Source organism: Leuciscus leuciscus (assembly GCF_965113295.1).
Source record: "Leuciscus leuciscus genome assembly, chromosome: 11".
NCBI classification, from domain to species: Eukaryota; Metazoa; Chordata; class Actinopteri; order Cypriniformes; family Leuciscidae; genus Leuciscus; species Leuciscus leuciscus.
In genome coordinates this window covers 9,644,705-9,663,827 of record NC_138735.1, presented here as the reverse complement: position 1 = coordinate 9,663,827, position 19,123 = coordinate 9,644,705, and the positions used below count along the sequence as shown (strand labels likewise).

Here is a 19,123-nt window from a genome sequence, read left to right as displayed (position 1 = left end):
ATGATCAATAAATTATTTTTATTAATAATATTCAAAAAGAATAATTCCACCAAGTAATATTTCATTATGTAACTGTAGACTGTTTGCTGTTGCCAGCAATTAAGTCACTATCAGTATAAACAGGCTTTTTTAATAAAGTTATCAACACTAAATTAATAAAACATCTGAGAGATTATGATAAAGTACAATTAAGACTAGTTTATGGACTTACATGAAAAGCATTTGAACTATATCTCATGACTTTACTGTCACCTTGTGTTCAGATTTGATGGAAGTATAATGTTTGGGGTTTCTTGACAGACTTTGCCATCAAGTGGACATGTGCAGGTACTGCAGGTTTCACTGGACTCTCAGAAATGAGTCTTGTATTATAGTTTCTACTTCATCTGTGAGCTTGTTATAGTCAGCCTGACATACTTTATGTGGATGATGTCCACTGTTTCCCATGCACTTCAGCAGAGCGTCATGCATCTGCTCTCGGCCTCCAATGCTGCAGAGTTTATCCAACTGCTCAACAGGATCCGGTGGGATATCTTGACACTGAAGGGCTTTTAAGACAGCCGGAGCAAACTTCCCGTGGTGTGCAGTGGAGCATATCACAAGCGGGCAGGTTTTGTCATGTATACGATCGGCGACTACTTTCCCAACCGCTGTGTGAGTGTCCATTATGAAGCCTGTTGTCGCGTGCACCTCCTGTATGGCCCTCAAACAGTCTTCTTCAGAGCACCAACCAGCTTGAAGTTCCAGATTTATCTTCTGCCGTAAAGTCTCTGACACTTTAAAGATGCGCTCTCTTTCTAGATTCAAAAACAGATCTCTGACAAGACTTCCATCCCCACCGGAAGCGTGATGGATGAACCTCTCAAGGTTGGAAGACTTCAGGATATCAATGGCAGGAGAGTTTGAAACCTGCAGCTTCCGGTTGCGGAGATCATACTTGCCACTAGCGATGAAGTCGGATATGATGCAGTTATGATTGGATGCACAGATCACCTTCCGTATGGGTATTCCCATTTGTTTGGCATACAGGGCTGACATGGCATTGCCAAAGTTTCCGGTAGGGATGCACACGTCAATGGGGTCTCCGAAAGTCAGCGTGCGATTTCTAAGCAGGTCCATGTACGCCGAGCAGTGATAGACCACCTGAGGGAGCAGTCGGGCCCAGTTTATCGAGTTTGCGGTGCTGAGAACCGTGGCATATTCCACAGCTAAATGTCCGATCAAGCTCGAGTCCCCAAACATTCGTTTAATGCTCCTCTGGCAGAAGTCAAAATTGGACAGGACGCTGATGGACTTGGCATTGCCCTCCTGAAATCCTGTCATCTGTAGCTTCTGAATCTCACTCACTCCGTTCTCAGGGAAAACCACAAGCACGCCGATCCTCTCCCGGTCACTGTCTTTAAGATTTCGGAAGCCGTTCAGCACCGCGCTTCCGGTATCTCCAGATGTGGCCACTAGAATCAGGTAGTTGCACATCTGTGGCAGGCAGTGGGCAAACAGCTGAGGCATCAACTGCAGTGCCAGGTCTTTAAACGAGGCAGTTGGGCCGTGAAAGAGTTCTAGAAGATACTGATGATCAGTGAGGTGCTTTAGAGGCACAACCGACTGATCGGCGAAGTTCTGGCCGTAAGCACGACACACCATTGTGCTCAATTCTACAGGGGACACATCCATAGGATGGATACAGTTTTCCAGTATGGCCACAGCTCTCGTGGCATACGGCATGCTGGATATTCTCAACCATTCTGAAGGTTCCAGTTTGGGGAAACCTTTTTTTGGTACGTAAAGCCCTCCATCTGGTGCAAGACCCTCTATGACGACATCACTGAAGAACTTGGGGTCACTTGACATTTGGCTCCTCGTTGAAACAAACACCTCTGATTCTGAATCCTCATATCTGAGCAGAGTCCTCAGGACTTTATCAGCCACGTCCTCCACGGAGTCTCCCGTCCCACAAAGGACTCTCGCATCTAGCCATTTCTCATAAAACTGCTTCCTGTAATGTAATATCTCTCTCATAGAAACACCAGCATCCTGACCCACAATCCTGTTCACCTTCATTCGAGAGAGTCTCTGCATGATATCTTCTGTGTCCACATCCAGGTACACGGCCAGTCCAGAGCGCTTCAGGTGCCGCATGGCGTCCGAATGCAGGGGATTGGAGCCGGTCAGAGAGATGACACTTCCTGTGGCTGCAAACCTGCACACTGCTTTACCTTCTTCTTCAATAAAACCATCACCACCAATTTCAGAGAGCTTGTCTGCCACACTCATTCCCCACGTCCTTTCGAGAACATCGTCATCTATATCAATAACAGGCATACCTAGTCTGTGTCCCAGAACCCGCCCAACACAGGTCTTCCCTGCTCCAGGAGGACCCATCAGGAGAATGTTTCTTTCATGCGGTTTAGAGTTTTGATTTGATAGCCGTGCTGTAGTGAAGTATGAAGGAGCAAATAGCAGGTGGGTCCTCAGCTTGCTCACTTTAGCCAACAGCTGGCCGAAACTTGCAGGGATCATCTTGGAAAAAAGATCATATAATCTAGGAAGCAGAAATATGTTTCAGAATTAAAAACATGTCACTAGATTACAGATAATTTGCTGAAATACAAAATGTAATGTTTAGGCCTGGTTTCACAGACAGGGCTTAGAGTAAGCCAGGATTAGGCCTTAGTTAAATTAGAGCATTTGAGTAGCTTTAATAAACGTGTCTTAGAAAAAACATGACTGGTGTGCATCTTGAAACAAAACAATGGCACTGACATATTTTAAGATATGTCAGTGCAAGATGCTTTTAGTTAAAACAGCTCAAACATACATTTTAGTCTGGGACTATCTTAAGACTTGTCTGTGAAACTGAGGGATATTGTATAGGCCTTTATCACAACACATTAGAACGCTGGAAGTAGTCGCGAAGCAGTGTACGGCGTCTTCCGGTTATTGCACTGGACTACTTCGCTCTCGCATCTGCCAAAAGTTTCTTTTCTTTTTTTGTTTTGTTTTCTTGATTCCATTTTAATGGTTTGATTAAATTGTTATAACCAATTATTTAAAATGTAATGATTTAAGCCAAACTTTCTTCAAAGGTTAAACCAAACTTTTATTTCGACGGGTTGCTTTGTACACCTTTGAGTCTCTCTGTGTTTTATGATATGATAGTTTTTTCTCAAATGAAGCTAAAATGCTGCTGAAGTGACTCTCAGAGCAGCTGTGTTGATAAAGTGCATTAATGTTAATATGTTTGGCTGAAAACATCATGCGTGCCTCAGTGTGTGTGTGGTAAATGAAACCATTAATTCACAGAGATACACAGAACATGCATGATTCCTATTTAAATGGTCTTTATGTGGTTTAATATTGACAGACACTGGTCTATATCGCGATTTTACTCAAGTTTACTGACCTACTTTTCATCTAAAGGTGTAACTACTTAACCACCGGAAGTGCGAGTACACTGCTTGGTGATTTCGAACGTTCCAAAACCAGGAAATGAGATAAAGGCCTATTGGTTTAATCTATGTAAAGATTTGTTTTAATAAAGACACAGCCCGTCCCAATGGAACCCTAGGCCTTCGACGTCTTTCTCCAGTTCCACGCTTTCATGACATAACGCTGCTTTGTCTGTCGGGTGTAAGTCTGCTTCCTTCTGAAACCTAAAATGACAAATGGGACACCCTGCAGTCTTGTGGAACACCACAGATGCACATGAAGTGTGCCATTTAGAACAGGGCCTTAAAAGTCACAATGAAACGGAAGTATAGACAGATCTTTTCTTCTGCATTGTGATATCTTAATGTAACAAATTATTGAAAGGAATAATAGTAGGGCAAGGACTTGGTTCCACTCACTGAATTTTGAAATGTGGGCTTGCAGGGGTGGTTTAATCAGACTAAATGATTGGAGAAGTCTGGCATGCAGTAGCTACATCACCAGAGAGTCTGGCGTTTCACTGCAAAATCAAATTATATTTTTAATAAAAGATTACGAGGTCAAAAAATAAATAAATAAGAAACATGCATTTAGAAATTAGATAGGATGAATTTTCATTTCCTTTTCCTTTTCATTTCAAGCACTGATGTGGTGTGCAATTTAAATCTATTTAGGCATAAGTTGACATAACATTTAGCCTTTAGCAATCAAAGAAAATTACCAATAAATGTTTTTTTTTTTATGTTTTCATTATTTGGCTGGACATGAAACGAGTGTAACGTAACATGGGGGAAAAAATATTTCGTTTTTTATCAATTTCAAGTGATTACAAGACTTTAATAAAGACTATGTATGGCAATTATCTGGAATATATTTTAAAATATGACATGTACCTTAAAATGCAGAGAATAATAACTACAAACTGTACACTTATTACACTTACGTCTATCTGACAGTCTGTCTATGCGCAGAATATTAGGTTTGCAAGTTAATGTTTTCTGATAGGAGTACATGCTTACGTATAATAATAGATTTACACAAATATTTGGCAATATGTAGAGTACAAAAAGTAAGGTTTACCTAAAAGCACAAAGTTTATCTGACTAACAGCCTATTGTAATCTCACTTTCACATGCGCGCATAGCGTGGGCCACGTAAACAAACCGCGTCAGTACGGCAACAACAAAAGGACATTTTCCGTTTACGTTCTGAGCCTTACATGGCCTTCGTCACACGCTCTCAATAGTACTGTCATTTTCAAATCTTAATACTAAAACAAATCGGTTTTTTGTTGTTGTTGTAAGGTTTGTTAAACTTGGACGTTTAAACAACTGAAACTATAATAACATTTTGTGACTAATGCGGGAGAAAATAAAACAAGGGGAAACTGTTTAATGTTGCCTGGCAACGGTTGTCATAGAGACGTTTGTTAAACAAGACCAGCCATTTTAAGCTAATAAAACACTGCAGCGAGACCTTTTCTGTTTTCTCTTATTCGTGTTTCTATTATCACTTATCAGACATCATGAGCAACTTCATCTATCCTCCAGAGAGCATCTATAACCTTATTCCCAGAGAGGAAAAAGTCATTAAAGTGCCCAGGTAGAGTTTCAGCTTTAAGATCAAATTAATACCGCAATAAGCTGATATTATAAAGTGTTCTATCTTTTTTCAAATTCTCTTTTGATATTTACAAAATAGTTTATTCATTTACATTGTTACACCATTTTCTCACATTGTTACAATTAAATACAATTCCCACCAGGTCTAATGGGAAGCTTATTAAAACTGATCTATTTAAATGGTAAAGTATTTGTACTTAGTCTTGCTTCAATTCGTTTAATGAGTAAGTAATGTTAGATTCACATTACATACTCATTAAAATAATTGAAGCAAGAACAAGTATTTCTCAGAATTATGTGACAAACAAACCTGTAAGAACCACGGTTGTCGTTACACTGTAAAAAAAAAAAAAAAAAGTAGCTGCCTTGCATTTTTAAGTACAATCAACTTGGATGTTTTAAGTCATTTTTAAATATAAATGTCATTTTCTGATGTCAAAATGTGAAATATATTTAAAAAATTTATTATTTTGTACTAGGCTATGTAATAATGTATTATTATAAAAATGTATAAAATGTGATTATTATATTATTATATTTCCTATTGATTTTGGAATGAAAGACCACTTCTCTCTTTTGGTGAGATTCATCCATTAATATCATTAATATAATTTCCAGGTACATGTCAAAGTTCAGAGAGCAGGTGAAGCTGGAGAAAAGGGTGAACAAATTCCCCAATAAGACAATGGGGCCAGCAAAAGTGGACGTACCGTTGGCAACAAACTTTCTACAGAAACACTCCAAGGAACTTAAACTCCCAAAGATAGTGCAGCCAGTGTATGTTGACACCAGATTATTATATTATATCTCCTATTGATTTTGGAATGAAAGACCACCTCTCTCTTTTGGTGAGATTCATCCATTAATATCTTTTCATCCATTAATATCATTAATATAATTTCCAGGTACATGTCAAAGTTCAGAGAGCAGGTGAAGCTGGAGGAAAGGGTGAACAAATCCCCCAATAAGACAATGTTGGCAACAAACGTTCTACAGAAACACTCCAATGAACTTAAACTCCCAAAGATAGTGCAGCCAGTGTATGTTGACACCAGATTATTATATTATGTATCAACTTTGGACCTTGATAAATCCTATTGATTTTGGAATGAAAGACCACCTCTCTCTCTTTTGGTGAGATTCATCCATTAATATCTTTTCTTGCAGCCCTGCAAGAACTGAGAAGCCGCTCATGGGTCTCTACACCAACAAGAACTTTATTAAGAGCAACGCCATTGAGAACATCATGTCACTCCCAAAGATAGTGCAGCCAGTGTATGCTGACACCAAGAAGGGGGACAAACATCCGCTGGAGAACTCTGGTCTCATCCCGAAATTCATAAAGAAGAAGGTGAGGAGAGTGATGTGAAAGTGATTTTCATGTTCCAGTTGCTCTTGTATTTCATCATGCATACAAAACATACTGTGCTGGGCAGCAACTGATTACATTCAATCTGGATTACATAATCAGACTCCAAAAATTACTTGCATTTTATTACATTTTAAAATACTCATAATCAGACTACAGTAACTTTTTATTGATTACATATTATTCACACAATGGTAGTAAATCATTCATTATTTATTGATGCGCACTGATTCTTATTTTTCATGTTTTACATTTTCCTTTCTAAAAAAACATATCGCTTACATACATTCAGAAAGTCTTCTAGTTTTGTGAAATTGCACACACAGACCAGCCACTATATAAATACATGGAAAATTGAGAGGCCACAAAGTACTGTATTTCATCACTGGATTTACAGAAATCATTTCACTTTTTAGAAGTGTTTTCTCAACATTGCAACTTTGCGTATCTAATCAACTCCTGATGAACAAATGATTAATTATTATCAAAATTGTACTTAGTAAGTTATTTAGATGTGTATTGCTATGTCTTTGGAAGCCTGTTGTCTTTCAAACACATTTTTATTATAATCTTTATTATTTTACAATTATTTGAATGATTTAATGATTAGCTCTTCATCAAACTCACAGACCCCCTGCAGTTCCATCACAAACCCGTAATATAATGTTTAATGCACTTCATGTTGTTGATAACAAAGAATGGTAGATATTTTCTTTCTCTTTGTATTTTTATATCAATATTGTACAAGATTATCTTATCAAATCAATTTGGCAAATGAGTTAGGTCAAAAGTAGTCAAAAAGTCAGATTATATTACCTAAAATGTGTAATGTAATGGATAACTTTTTTTTTTTTTGTGTGGTCATAATTCAAAATCAATAATCGACTATAATTTGTAAGTAATCTACCCAGCACTGCATACTGCAAAAACAGTAAGAAAAGCCTCAGGCCTGTCTTTTTCTGCATGTTCTCAGGACTATGGCCAAACTCCAGAGTACCTTCTTCAGCGCAGAGAGGAAGTCAGGAAAGCACAAGAGGAATATGACAACTATGTCAATGAGTGTATGAGAGGAGCCATGAAACAGATCTCTGCTGAAGAACGACACCATATCATACAGGTAAACATACAAATGTACTCTGAATGAAACGATCTCTAATTGTTTAGCCTGTGTTCTGATGGAAGGCACATCCGTCATCTTCCTCGAGAACTTTGTGCTTCTGAACTAGCAGCGTTAATCTCCTGATGATCAATGCTTGTGTTTGTACTGTAGTTGTCCCTCAGTTTGTAAGTTGTGTTGGATAAAAGCATCTGCTTTATGAGTACATGTAAACAAAATTAGCATTACCTTTTTTAAATATTAAGATTTTAAGCACAAATGTAAATGATTTTATAAGGGAAAACATATATTTTTTAGGACCGGTCACCATGTCTTTTTAAGATTTTTCCTCATGTTTAATCATCTGCAGGTCCTGAAGTGTAATGAATACTTTAAAGTACAAATATTCCATGTTAGTCTCTCGCTTTATATGAGATCATACAGACTGCATGTACACTACCGTTCAAAGGTTTGGGGTCGGTAAGATATTTTAAATGTTTTTGAAAGAAGTCTCTCATCCTCACCAAGGCTGCATTTATTTGATCAAAATTTCAGACAAAAAGAAAAGGAACATTTTATTATTACAATTTAAATTAACAGCTTTATATTTTAACATATTTAATTAATTTTCAGTCTTCATTGTCACATGACCCAAGCTGATTTGTTGCTCAAGTAAAATGTCTTATTTTTTTCAATGTTGAACAGATGTGCTTAATATTTTTTATGGGAACCATGATACTTTTAATCAAAATAGAATGTTCAAAAGACAACATTTATTTTGAAAAAATATGTTTGGTAACACTTTACTGAAAGCCTTTACATATAATGCATGGTATTCATATTATACATTATAATGCATTATATCTTTTCAGAAATAATTGTAACCAAAGTTAAAAAAACATTAGCAAATTCCTTGTTACATCTGAAATTGGTTGTTTGTCATTTGTTTTAATGCATTATACTTTCTAAAGGTGTAACAATGAATAGATAATAATTATAATGTATTATAACTATGGTTACAATTACTCATGTGACCTTACAATGCATTATAAGAGGCACAATTTATCATTTAAAAAAAAAAGACAAAGTGTTACCAATTATTATTTTTTGTAACATTATAAATGTTTTGCTGTCATTTTTAGTCAATGTGTTCTTGCTGAATAAAAGTGTCAATTTCTTTGAAACATTTTTCTTGATCCCAGAACGGTAGTGTTTAATAATTATACAATGCTTTTCAGTGTTGGGGAAAGTTACTTTTAAAAGTAATGCATTACAATATTGCGTTACTCCCAAAAAAAGTAATAGCATTACTTTTTATATAAAGTAATGCGTTACATTACTTTTGCGTTACTTTTTCTCACCTGGGCTCACCTTGACTTGACTTGACTTGACTTGTTTGCTTTTTAATAACAACAACAACAACAAAAAAAAGTTATATTTTTAGAATAATCTAAAGTTATTTGTACTTATTATATGGTTGAATTATATATTTGAAGGTCAGCAACAAAGCCATTGGTTTATAAAGTGAGACATAAAGTATATTTGTGTCATTTAATATAGTTAATTATAAAAGTTTTGCGTAAAATTCTGAAATTGCATTTGACAGTTTTTATTCATTTTGATGGATGTTTTTGTGCAAGAGAGATGAGTAAATGCATGTTCATATTTAGTCTAGAACTAAAATAACCATCATGTTTACACAGCACACACAACACATCCTCACTTTATTTCTCTCAACAAGGGGACAGGAGAGCTGTCAGTCAATAAATGTGAAAAAGTAACTTAGATATTTTGATGTAAATTTTAAAAAGTAATGCGTTACTTTACTAGTTACTTGAAAAAGTAATCTGATTACCTAACCCCCAACACTGATGCACTGATGGTTTTAAAATTTCAAGATATGTCTAATGACTTGACTTTTGACAGGCTCTGAAGAAGGACTGGGACGACCTTCATCATCAGTACCAGAGCCTCTCTATTGTCACGGACACAGCTCCCAAAAAATACAGGAAGGAGTGTCTGGAGCAGAAGATGATGCAGTTGGAGAGAGATATCGACATGGTGGAAAGACACAAATTTCGACATTGCTAATAACTGAGCGTGATGTTGATAGTTCAGCAAATATGCAAGAACAACATTTGTGTCTTTGCTTTGTCTGTCAAACGAGCGGTTTGTGTGAGAAAACGAACAGTATTTATATCGTTTTTACCTCTTGAACACAGCCACGTCCAAGTGATCTGAGGGCGCGCGCGCATCCTGCTGTGTGACGTGTGCGCAGACTGGTGCATAGATATATACACTAGATGTCGCCTTGGCTACTGCAGTTCATTGGAAAGAAACCGTAGCCAAGGCGACATCTAGTGTATATATCTAAGCACCAGTCTGCGCACACGTCACACAGCAGGATGCTGTGATCACCCTCAGATCACTTGGACGTGGCTGTGTTCAAGAGGTAAAAACGATATAAATACTGTTCGTTTTCTCGTGCAGTTGCCGCATAATGCAGGTCTATGGTCATTATCTCAAAGAGCATGCACAGAGTCCAAATTAAAACAATTCCCCAATGGGGAATTGTTTTAATTTGGACTCTGTGCATGCTCTTTGAGATAATGACCATAGACCTGCATTATGCGGCAACTGCACGAACGATGGGGAATTGTTTTAATTTGGACTCTGTGCATGCTCTTTGAGATAATGACCATAGACCTGCATTATGCGGCAACTGCACGAACGATGGGGAATTGTTTTAATTTGGACTCTGTGCATGCTCTTTGAGATAATGACCATAGACCTGCATTATGCGGCAACTGCACGAACCTATGACAGGGCGGCTCAGACGCGCGGTCCAATCAAGGCAATTTGCGCCCTGACGCGTCAGAGCCCGCCAGAATGGGTGTGGCCAGAGGCTATAAATTCAGCCCCTCGAGCTGTCATAGACTAGGTTAAATCGACTGAAGCGATACACCGATTAAAGCACAAGCACGGCGGTTTACGCAATAGTCGTTCCCTCTTCTCAGGGAACCGAGGTTACGTTAGTAACCGAGACGTTCCCTTTCGAGAGGTCTCTCCTATTGCGTAAGTAGCTTACATATTCATACCGAAAGTACCCTAGAATGCAGGGCAGGGACTTGTAGGTTTAAAACCTGATAAACGTGGACGGCGAGGCCCAGCCGGCCGCTGCACAGATATCCTGTATGGGTATTCCACTCGACCAAGCCCAAGACGAGGCCATGCCTCTAGTGGAATGAGCTCTGATGCCTAAGGGGCAGTGAAGGCCTTTAGACTCATAAGCTAGCGCTATAGCGTCAACTATCCAGCGCGATAATCTCTGCTTTGAGACAGCGAGACCCTTGGTGTGGCCGCCAAAGCACACAAAAAGCTGTTCTGACTGTCTGAATGAGGCAGAACGCTCCAGATACACTCTGAGAGCCCTGACGGGACAGAGTGAATTTGCGTGTCTTTCGTCCTCTGGTGAGGAGAGAGCTGTGAGGGAAATAACCTGTGCTCTGACGGGGGTAGAGAGCACTTAGGAATATACCCATGTCTCGGTCTAAGGACAGCTCTGCAGTCGTTAGGTCCGAACTCGAGACAGGACGCACTCGAAGACAGCGCGTGCAGATCGCCCACTCTTTTAGGCGAGCACCAGTAAAAGAGCGGTTTTGAGCGAGAGGTGCTTCAGGTCAGCAGACTGAAGTGGCTCAAACGGGGCGCCCTTCAGTGCTTCCAGGGCCGTGGAGAGGTCCCAGATAGGTTTAGCAGAGGGTTTAGCCTCCTTGCCCCTTTAAGGAAGCGGACGACCAGGTCGTTTCTCCCCAGTGATTGTCCGGCCATGGGAGCGTGAAATGCTGCTATGGCCGCCACATATACTTTAAGCGTGGAGGGGGTGCGACCCGCGTCCAGAAGCTCTTGTAAAAAGGCGAGTACACTCGGTATCTCGCACGAGCGTGGGTTCAGGTTTCTAGCGGCGCACCAGCTAGAGAACACTCTCCATTTCTGAGCGTAGAGGCGTCTGGTTGAGGGCGCTCTAGCTTCAGCTATGGCTTTTGCCACCTTATCTGGGAGGTCCCCGGGTACCCGTTGAGTGACCATACATGAAGGGCCCATAAGTCGGGACGGGGATGCCAGATTTCTCCGTTCGCCTGCATGAGGAGATCTTTCCTCAGCGGGATCAGCCACGGGGCTGATTTCAGCAGTTGTGCCAGCTCGGAGAACCATAGCCAGTTCCTCCAGAGGGGGGCTATAAGAAGCACTGTACATTTGCTCTCCCTGATCCGTTTGATGACCTGAGGTAGCATTGCGACCGGGGGGAAAGCGTACAACGGGCGGTTCGGCCATTTGTGGGCGAGCGCGTCCGTGTTCTTTGAATGAAATAATCGGCAACGAGCGTTGTCTTCGGAGGCGAAGAGGTCGACCTCTGCCTCGCCGAAGGTGCTCCATATTAGCTGAACCGTCTGAGGGTGAAGAGACCATTCCCCCGGGGAAAACTGTACCTCTTGATAGCATATCTGCACCCTGGTTCAGAATGCCTGGCACGTGCGCCGCTCTCAGGGAGCGCAGGTTGTGCTGAGCCCACAGAATTAGACTCCTGGCCATGGTGTGCAAGGTGTTTGACCTGAGGCCGCCATGGTGGTTTATGTAAGCCACCACTGTCATGTTGTCCGTTCGGACTAGGACGTGGTCGCCCTTCAGGTACGGGAGCAAGGCTTTGAGTGCTCGAGCGACCACTCTCATCTCCAGACAGTTTATGTGTAGGCGCTTCTCTGGGCTCGACCAAAGGCCGCCACAGGGGGAAATGACATAAGCTTTCAGGTAGCGTGAGCAGATAAGAGAGCGTCATGTGAGTCACGCGGAGGGCAGGGCCGGCGTGGGCTCATATGTTTAAAACGCTCATAAATACTCGAGCCCCGTCATTTGAACGGGAGGGCGCGAGGGGCGGGTTCGCTTTCTGTACGTAAGAAAGCTGGCCGCGAGCTCAGAGAAGAGAGCAGCATAATTTTTTCATCAGCCATCTAGAATGCCTGGGTCTAAGGATCAACTTTTCCAAGAGCACACTATCCCCCAGCCAGAACATTTCCTTTCTGGGTATAGTTATAGACTCTATACATATGAAAGCGCGCCTCTCTGCGGAGCGCACGCTCCCTGTTCAGCGCCTTGCGGCATCTTTCAGAGCGGGCGCCCGCGCCCCCCTCAAAAGATTCCAGAGGATGTTGGGTCTTATGGCCTCTACATCAGCAGTACTCCAGCTCGGATTACTGCAAATGCGCCCTCTCCAACGCTGGCTAAACAGCAGTGTCCCAGCTCACGCGTGGCGCTCCGGCCACTTACTGATCAAGGCGAGTCGCGGCTGCATCAAAGCCCTGACTCCATGGAAAGCAGTCGACTAGTACCAGTGGTCACAATAGACGCCTCCAACCTAGGTTGGGGAGCCCTCTACGAGGGCAGGCCTGTCTCTGGCCTTTGGTCGAGCCCAGAGAAGCACCTACACATAAACTGTCTGGAGATCAGCACTCAAAGCCTTGCTCCCGTACCTGAAGGGCGACCACGTCCTAGTCCGAACGGACAACATGACAGGTGGTGGCTTACATAAACCGCCAAGGCGGCCTCAGGTCAAACACCTTGCACACCATGGCCAGGAGTCTAATTCTGTGGGCTCAGCACAACCTGCGCTCCCTGAGAGCGGTGCACGTGCCAGGCATTCTGAACCAGGGTGCAGATATGCTATCAAGAGGCAAAAGTTTTCCCCGGGGGAATGGTCTCTTCACCCTCAGACGGTTCAGCTAATATGGAGCACCTTCGGCGAGGCAGAGGTCGACCTCTTCGTCTCCGAAGACAACGCTCGTTGCCGATTATTTTATTCAAAGAACACGGACGCGCTCGCTCACGAATGGCCGAACCGCCCGTTGTACGCTTTCCCCCCGGTCGCAATGCTACCTCAGGTCATCAAACGGTCAGGGAGGGGGGCGCAGTGCTTCTTATAGCCCCCCTCGGGAGGAACTGGCTATGGTTCTCCGAGCTGTCACAACTGCTGAAATCAGCCCCGTGGCCGATCCCGCTGAGGAAAGATCTCCTCATGCAGGTGAACGGAGAAATCTGGCATCCCCGTCCCGACTTATGGGCCGGGCCCTTCATGTATGGCCACTCAACGGGTACCCGGGGACCTCCCAGATAAGGTGGCAAAAACCATTGCTGAAGCTAGAGCGCCCTCAACCAGACGCCTCTACGCTCAGAAATGGAGAGTGTTCTCTAGCTGGTGCGCCGCTAGAAACCTGAACCCACGCTCGTGCGAGATACCGAGTGTACTCATCTCTTTACAAGAGCTTCTGGACCCCCTCCACGCTTAAAGTATATGTGGCGCACATATACCAGTCGACAGCTTTCCATGGAGACAGGGCTTTGATGCAGCCGCGACTCGCCTTGATCAGTAAGTGGCCGGAGCGCCACGCGTGAGCTGGGACACTGCTGTTTAGCCAGCGTTGGAGAGGGCGCATTTGCAGTAATCCGAGCTGGAGTACTGCTGATGTAGAGGCCATAAGACCCAACATCCTCTGGAATCTTTTGAGGGGGGCGCGGGCGCCCGCTCTGAAAGATGCCGCAAGGCGCTGAACAGGGAGCGCGCGCTCCGCAGAGAGGCGCGCTTTCATATGTATAGAGTCTATAACTATGCCCAGAAATGAAATGTTCAGGCTGGGGGATAGTGTGCTCTTGGAAAAGTTGATCCTTAGACCCAGGCATTCTAGATGGCTGATGATCCAAGATCTGTGCGTTATTAGCTGTGCCTCTGATTGTGCTATAACCAGCCAATCGTCGAGGTAGTTTCGTAAATGTATGGGGGGCCAACGATAGGCCGAACGGTAGAACCGTGTATTGGTACGCTCTCTTATCTGCTCACGGTAACTGAAAGCATATGTCATTTCCCCCTGTGGCTCAGTGGCGAAATCTAAGGCTTTCGCGCCAGAGACTGGTGTTCGAATCCCGGCTCTGGCGGCAGATAAAAAATTATGCTGCTCTCTTCTCTGAGCTCGCAGCCAGCTTTCTTACGTACAGAGAGCGAACCCGCCCCTCGCGCCCTCCCGTTCAAATGGCGGGGCTCGAGTATTTATGAGCGTTTTAAACATATGAGCCCACGCCGGCCCTGCCCTCCGCGTGACTCACATGACGCTCTCTTATCTGCTCACGCTACCTGAAAGCTTATGTCATTTCCCCCTGTGGCAAAATCTAAGGCTTTCGCGCCAGAGACCCGTGTTCGAATCCCGGCTCTGGCGGCAGATAAAAATTATACTGCGCTCTTCTCTGAGCTCGCAGCCAGCTTTCTTACGTACAGAAAGAGAACCCGCCCCTCGCACCCTCCCGTTCACATGGCGGTGCTCGAGCGTTTAAACATATGAGCCCACGCCAGCCCTGCCCCCCCGCGCTTAAAGTATATGTGGCGGCCATAGCAGCATTTCATGCTCCCATGGCCGGAAATTCACTGGGGAGAAACGACCTGGTCGTCCGCTTCCTTAAAGGGGCAAGGAGGCTAAACCCTCTGCTAAACCTATCTGGGACCTCTCCACGGTCCTGGAAGCACTGAAGGGCACCCCGTTTGAGCCACTTCAGTCTGCTGACCTGAAGCACCTCTCGCTCAAAACCGCTCTTTTACTGGTGCTCGCCTCAGTTAAAAGAGTGGGCGATCTGCATGCGCTGTCTTCGAGTGCGTCCTGTCTCGAGTTCGGATCTAACGACTGCAGAGCTGTCCTTAGGCCGCGACATGGGTATATTCCTAAGTGCTCTCTACCCCCGTCAGAGCACAGGTTATTTCCCTGACAGCTCTGTCCTCACCAGAGGACAAAAGAGATGCAAATTCACTCTGCCCCGTCAGGGCTCTTAGAGTATATCTGGAGTGTTCTGCCTCATTCAGACAGTCAGAACAGCTTTTTGTGTGCTTTGGCGGCCACACCAAGGGTCTCGCTGTCTCAAAGCAGAGATTATCGCGCTGGAAAGTTGACGCTATAGCACTAGCTTATGAGTCTTAAGGCCTTCACTGCCCCTTAGGCATCAGAGCTCATTCCACTAGAGGCATGGCCTCGTCTTGGGCTTGGTCGAGTGGAATACCCATAGAGGATATCTGTGCAGCGGCCGGCAGGGCCTCGCCGTCCACGTTTATCAGGTTTTATAACCTACAAGTCCCTGCCCTGCATAGGGTACTTTCGGTATGAATGTGTAAACACAATGTGTAAGCTACTTACGCAATAGGAGAGACCTCTCGAAAGGGAACGTCTCGGTTACTAACGTAACCTCGGTTCCCTGAGAAGAGGGAACGACTATTGCGTAAACCGCGTGCTTGTGCTTTAATCGGTGTATCGCTTCAGTCGATTTAACCTAGTCTATGACAGCTCGAGGGGCTGAATTTATAGCCTCTGGCCACGCCCATTCTGGCGGGCTCTGACGCATCAGGGTGCGAATTGCCCTGATTGGACCACCCTGTCATAGGTTCGTGCAGTTGCCGCAGCACAGCCAATAGCCGCGCTAGCCGCTCATTTGTGTATGCTGCGCAGCTGAACTGCGTTTAAAAAAATGTTTTGCTTCATATTCTTGAGAAAAGGAGTTTTCCCATAGCGTAAGCTACTTACGCAATAGGAGAGACCTCTCGAAAGGGAACTATCTACATTGCTAATAACTGAGCGTGATGTTAGATTGTTCAGCAAATATGCAAGAACAACATTTGAAACAGGCAAAACTGCCAGTGTCTTTGCTTTGTCTGTTGGGTGTAAGTCTGCTTCCTTCTGAAACCTAAAATGACAAATGGGACACCCTGCAGTCTTGTGGAACACCACAGATGCACATGAAGTGTGCCGTTTAGAACAGGGCCTTAAAAGTCACAATGAAACGGAAGTATAGACAGATCTTTTCTTCTGCATTGTGATATCTTAATGTAACAAATTATTTAAAGGAATAATAGTAGGGCTGGGACTTGGACTTTCTTCTCGCCCAGACGAAACTTACCAATTCACAAAATGAACGGAATACATACCTGATATAAAAAATTGGATGACTAGTAATTTCCTACTACTTAATTCTGAAAAAACAGAGATTCTAATTATTGGACAAAAAACTCCCTCACGTAATAACCTAGAATACTGTCTAACACTTGATGGCTGCTCTGTTAAGTCTTCATCGTTGGTTAGGAACCTAGCACAAATAAAAAATGTCTCTTTGATACCAATCTTTCATTTGAAAGTCACGTGTCTAGTATCTGTAAAACCGCATTTTTCCATCTTAAAAATATATCTAAATTACGTCATATGCTCTCAATGACAAATGCGGAACAATTAGTTAATGCGTTCATGACATCAAGGCTAGATTCTTGTAATGCTCTACTGGGTGGTTGCCCTGCACGCTTAATAAACAAATTACAGCTGGTCCAAAACGCAACAGCTCGAGTTCTTACCAGAACCAGGAAGTATGACCATATTAACCCGGTTCTGTCAACACTGCATTGGCTCCCTATTAAACATCGTATAAATTTTAAAATACTGCTGATTACTTACAAAGCACTAAATGGTTTAGCTCCGCAGTACTTGAGCGAGCTCTTAACGCATTATAGTCCTTCACGTCTATTGCGATCTCAAAATTCCACCCAGTTGATAATACCTAGAATATCAAAATCGACTGCTGGCGGTAGATCCTTCTCCTATTTAGCACCAAAACTTTGGAACAGTCTTCCTAACACTGTCCGGGAAGCAGACACACTCTGTCAGTTCAAAGCTAGACTAAAAACACATCTCTTTGGCCTAGCATACACATAACACATTATAAACTTTTATAATTCCATATTAGGCTGAATAGATTAGGCCAGCCAGAACCGGGAACACTTCCCATAAATCCTGATGTACTCGTTACATCATAAGAAGAATGGCGTCTACGCTAATATTAGTCTCTCTGTTTATACCGAGGTTTACCGTAGTCCGCCGGATCCAGGCCGTATCCAGATCTGATGAAGGACCAGCGCCTGGACGCGACGACAACGCAGTACTGAAGTGTCAACCAGTCTCTCCGTTTACTGAAGTGAGGTGGCCTCAGGCCGTATCCTGATCAGATGGTGGATCTGCACCTGGACCCAACCATGACGCATCCCTGAAGTGCCAGCCTCATCAGCCCTGTGAAGGCCTCATCAACACGACCAATCTAACTTCTGACCTGTAATGCTGCCTGGATCATAATCATACACTGTTCGCACGTTGGCCAGAGGAGAACTGACCCCCGACTGAGCCTGGGTTCTCCCAAGGTTTTTTTCTCCATTCCGTCACCTGATGGAGTTTTGGTCCCTTGCCACTGTTGCCTTGGCTTTTGGCTTGCTTAGTTGGGGACATTTAATATTCAACAATATTATTGATCTGCCTTATTAAGGGTGGACGATGATGCAATTTTCTTCTAGAAACAAACATTGTTGTATTATTTTAATGTTATCAATGTGAAGCTGCTTTGATACAATCTGTATTGTAAAAAGCGATATATAAATAAAGGTGACTTGACTTGACTTGAAGCACTGATGTGTTGTGCAATTTGAATCTATATAGGCATAAGTTGACATAACATTTAGCTTTTAGAAATCAAAGAAAAATAACATGTAATGTTATCATGTTTTCATTATTTGACTGGACATGAAATGAGTGTAACATGGGGGGGAAAAGATTTTGTTTTTATCAATTTCAAGTGATTACAAGACTTTAATAAAGACTATGTATGGCAATTATCTGGAATATATTTTAAAATATGACATGTACCTTAAAATGCAGAGAATAATAACTACAAACTGTACACTTATTACTCTTATGTTATGTGTATCTGACAGTCTGTCTATCCGCAGAATATTAGGTTTGCAAGTTAATGTTTTCTGATAGGAGTACATGCTTACGCATAATAATAGATTTACACAAATATTTGGCAATATGTAGAGTACAAAAAGTAAGGTTTACCTAAAGCACAACGTTTATCTGACTAACAGCCTATTGTAATCTCACTTTCACGTGTGCGCATAGCGTGGGCCACGTAAACAAACCGCGTCAGTACGCAACAACAAAAGGACATTTTCCGTTTACGTTCTGAGCCTTACATGGCCTTCGTCACACGCTCTCAATAGTACCGTCCGTCATTTTCAAATCTTAATACTAAAACAAATCGTTTGCATGTGCATGTTTTTTTGTAAGGTTTGTTAAACTTGGATGTTTAAACAAATGAAACTATAAGAATATTTTGTGACTAATGTGGGAGAAAATAAAACAAGGGGAAACTGTTTAATGTTGCCTGGCAGTGGTTGTCATAGATATCATATAATAAAGGCTAGATGTCTCGTCCGCGCTGCTGGCCAATGGAGGTCGACGTCCGCACACGGCGGCCATCTTGCCACAGGGAGATCGCTCACTTGTAACAATAGGCTTGTTTGAGATGCGCCTTGCCTAGCCTGAAATGTATGCGAGGCTGCAGTGAGAGGAGGAGTGAAAAAAGCGCAGGCAAGCCGGACAGATCTCTCTTCTCGTAGTGGATCTGACACCTGTGAGATCAAAGATGGATATCGCGGGATTCACGCTCGTATACAGTGTTGCTAATAAACTGGATGTAATTCAAGTT

At 42.9% G+C, this 19,123-nt stretch overlaps 3 protein-coding genes and 1 long non-coding RNA gene across 8 annotated transcripts in view; 1 reads left to right on the top strand and 3 right to left on the bottom strand.

The window, feature by feature from the left end:
• Nucleotides 1–19,123, bottom strand: part of LOC309509977 — a 961,882-nt gene that overhangs the window by 409,265 nt on the left and 533,494 nt on the right. The window lies entirely within an intron of this gene.
• Nucleotides 1–19,123, bottom strand: part of LOC309509962 (uncharacterized protein) — a 51,945-nt gene that overhangs the window by 981 nt on the left and 31,841 nt on the right. The gene's annotated exons all lie outside the window — the stretch shown is intronic.
• Nucleotides 2–18,558, bottom strand: thnsl1 (threonine synthase like 1). 5 transcript variants are annotated; one of them, XR_014210130.1, is made up of 3 exons: nucleotides 18,472–18,558; nucleotides 3,849–3,949; nucleotides 2,593–3,653 (listed from the first exon to the last, which is right to left on the bottom strand). XR_014210130.1 is itself a non-coding variant. In XM_082184977.1 (2 exons), exon 2 carries the CDS (start codon nucleotides 2,518–2,520, stop codon nucleotides 340–342), a length of 2,181 nt encoding a protein of 726 aa, XP_082041103.1. In that variant the 5' UTR covers nucleotides 2,521–2,542; nucleotides 4,510–4,581; the 3' UTR covers nucleotides 2–339. The 5 variants fall into 5 exon arrangements, 3 of the variants coding, with proteins under 3 accessions (XP_082041103.1, XP_082041104.1, XP_082041102.1); XR_014210131.1 differs by having other exon boundaries at nucleotides 3,112–3,682; XM_082184977.1 differs by lacking the exons at nucleotides 2,593–3,653; nucleotides 3,849–3,949; nucleotides 18,472–18,558 and adding exons at nucleotides 2–2,542; nucleotides 4,510–4,581.
• On the top strand, nucleotides 4,850–18,038 carry LOC309509966 (enkurin-like). The gene is made up of 7 exons (XM_082184992.1): nucleotides 4,850–5,031; nucleotides 5,670–5,828; nucleotides 5,957–6,091; nucleotides 6,219–6,402; nucleotides 7,394–7,537; nucleotides 9,443–9,624; nucleotides 16,187–18,038. Exons 1-6 carry the CDS (start codon nucleotides 4,955–4,957, stop codon nucleotides 9,605–9,607), a joined length of 864 nt encoding a protein of 287 aa, XP_082041118.1. The 5' UTR covers nucleotides 4,850–4,954; the 3' UTR covers nucleotides 9,608–9,624; nucleotides 16,187–18,038.

Coding starts and splice junctions, on each gene's coding strand:
- thnsl1 (XM_082184977.1), bottom strand. CDS start 2,520: ATGATCCCTGCAAGTTTCGGCCAGCTGTTGGCTAAAGTGAGCAAGCTG.
- LOC309509966 (XM_082184992.1), top strand. CDS start 4,955: ATGAGCAACTTCATCTATCCTCCAGAGAGCATCTATAACCTTATTCCC. Junction 5,829..5,956: donor CCAAAGATAGTGCAGCCAGT/GTATGTTGACAC, acceptor TATAATTTCCAG/GTACATGTCAAAGTTCAGAG. Junction 7,538..9,442: donor AACGACACCATATCATACAG/GTAAACATACAA, acceptor GACTTTTGACAG/GCTCTGAAGAAGGACTGGGA.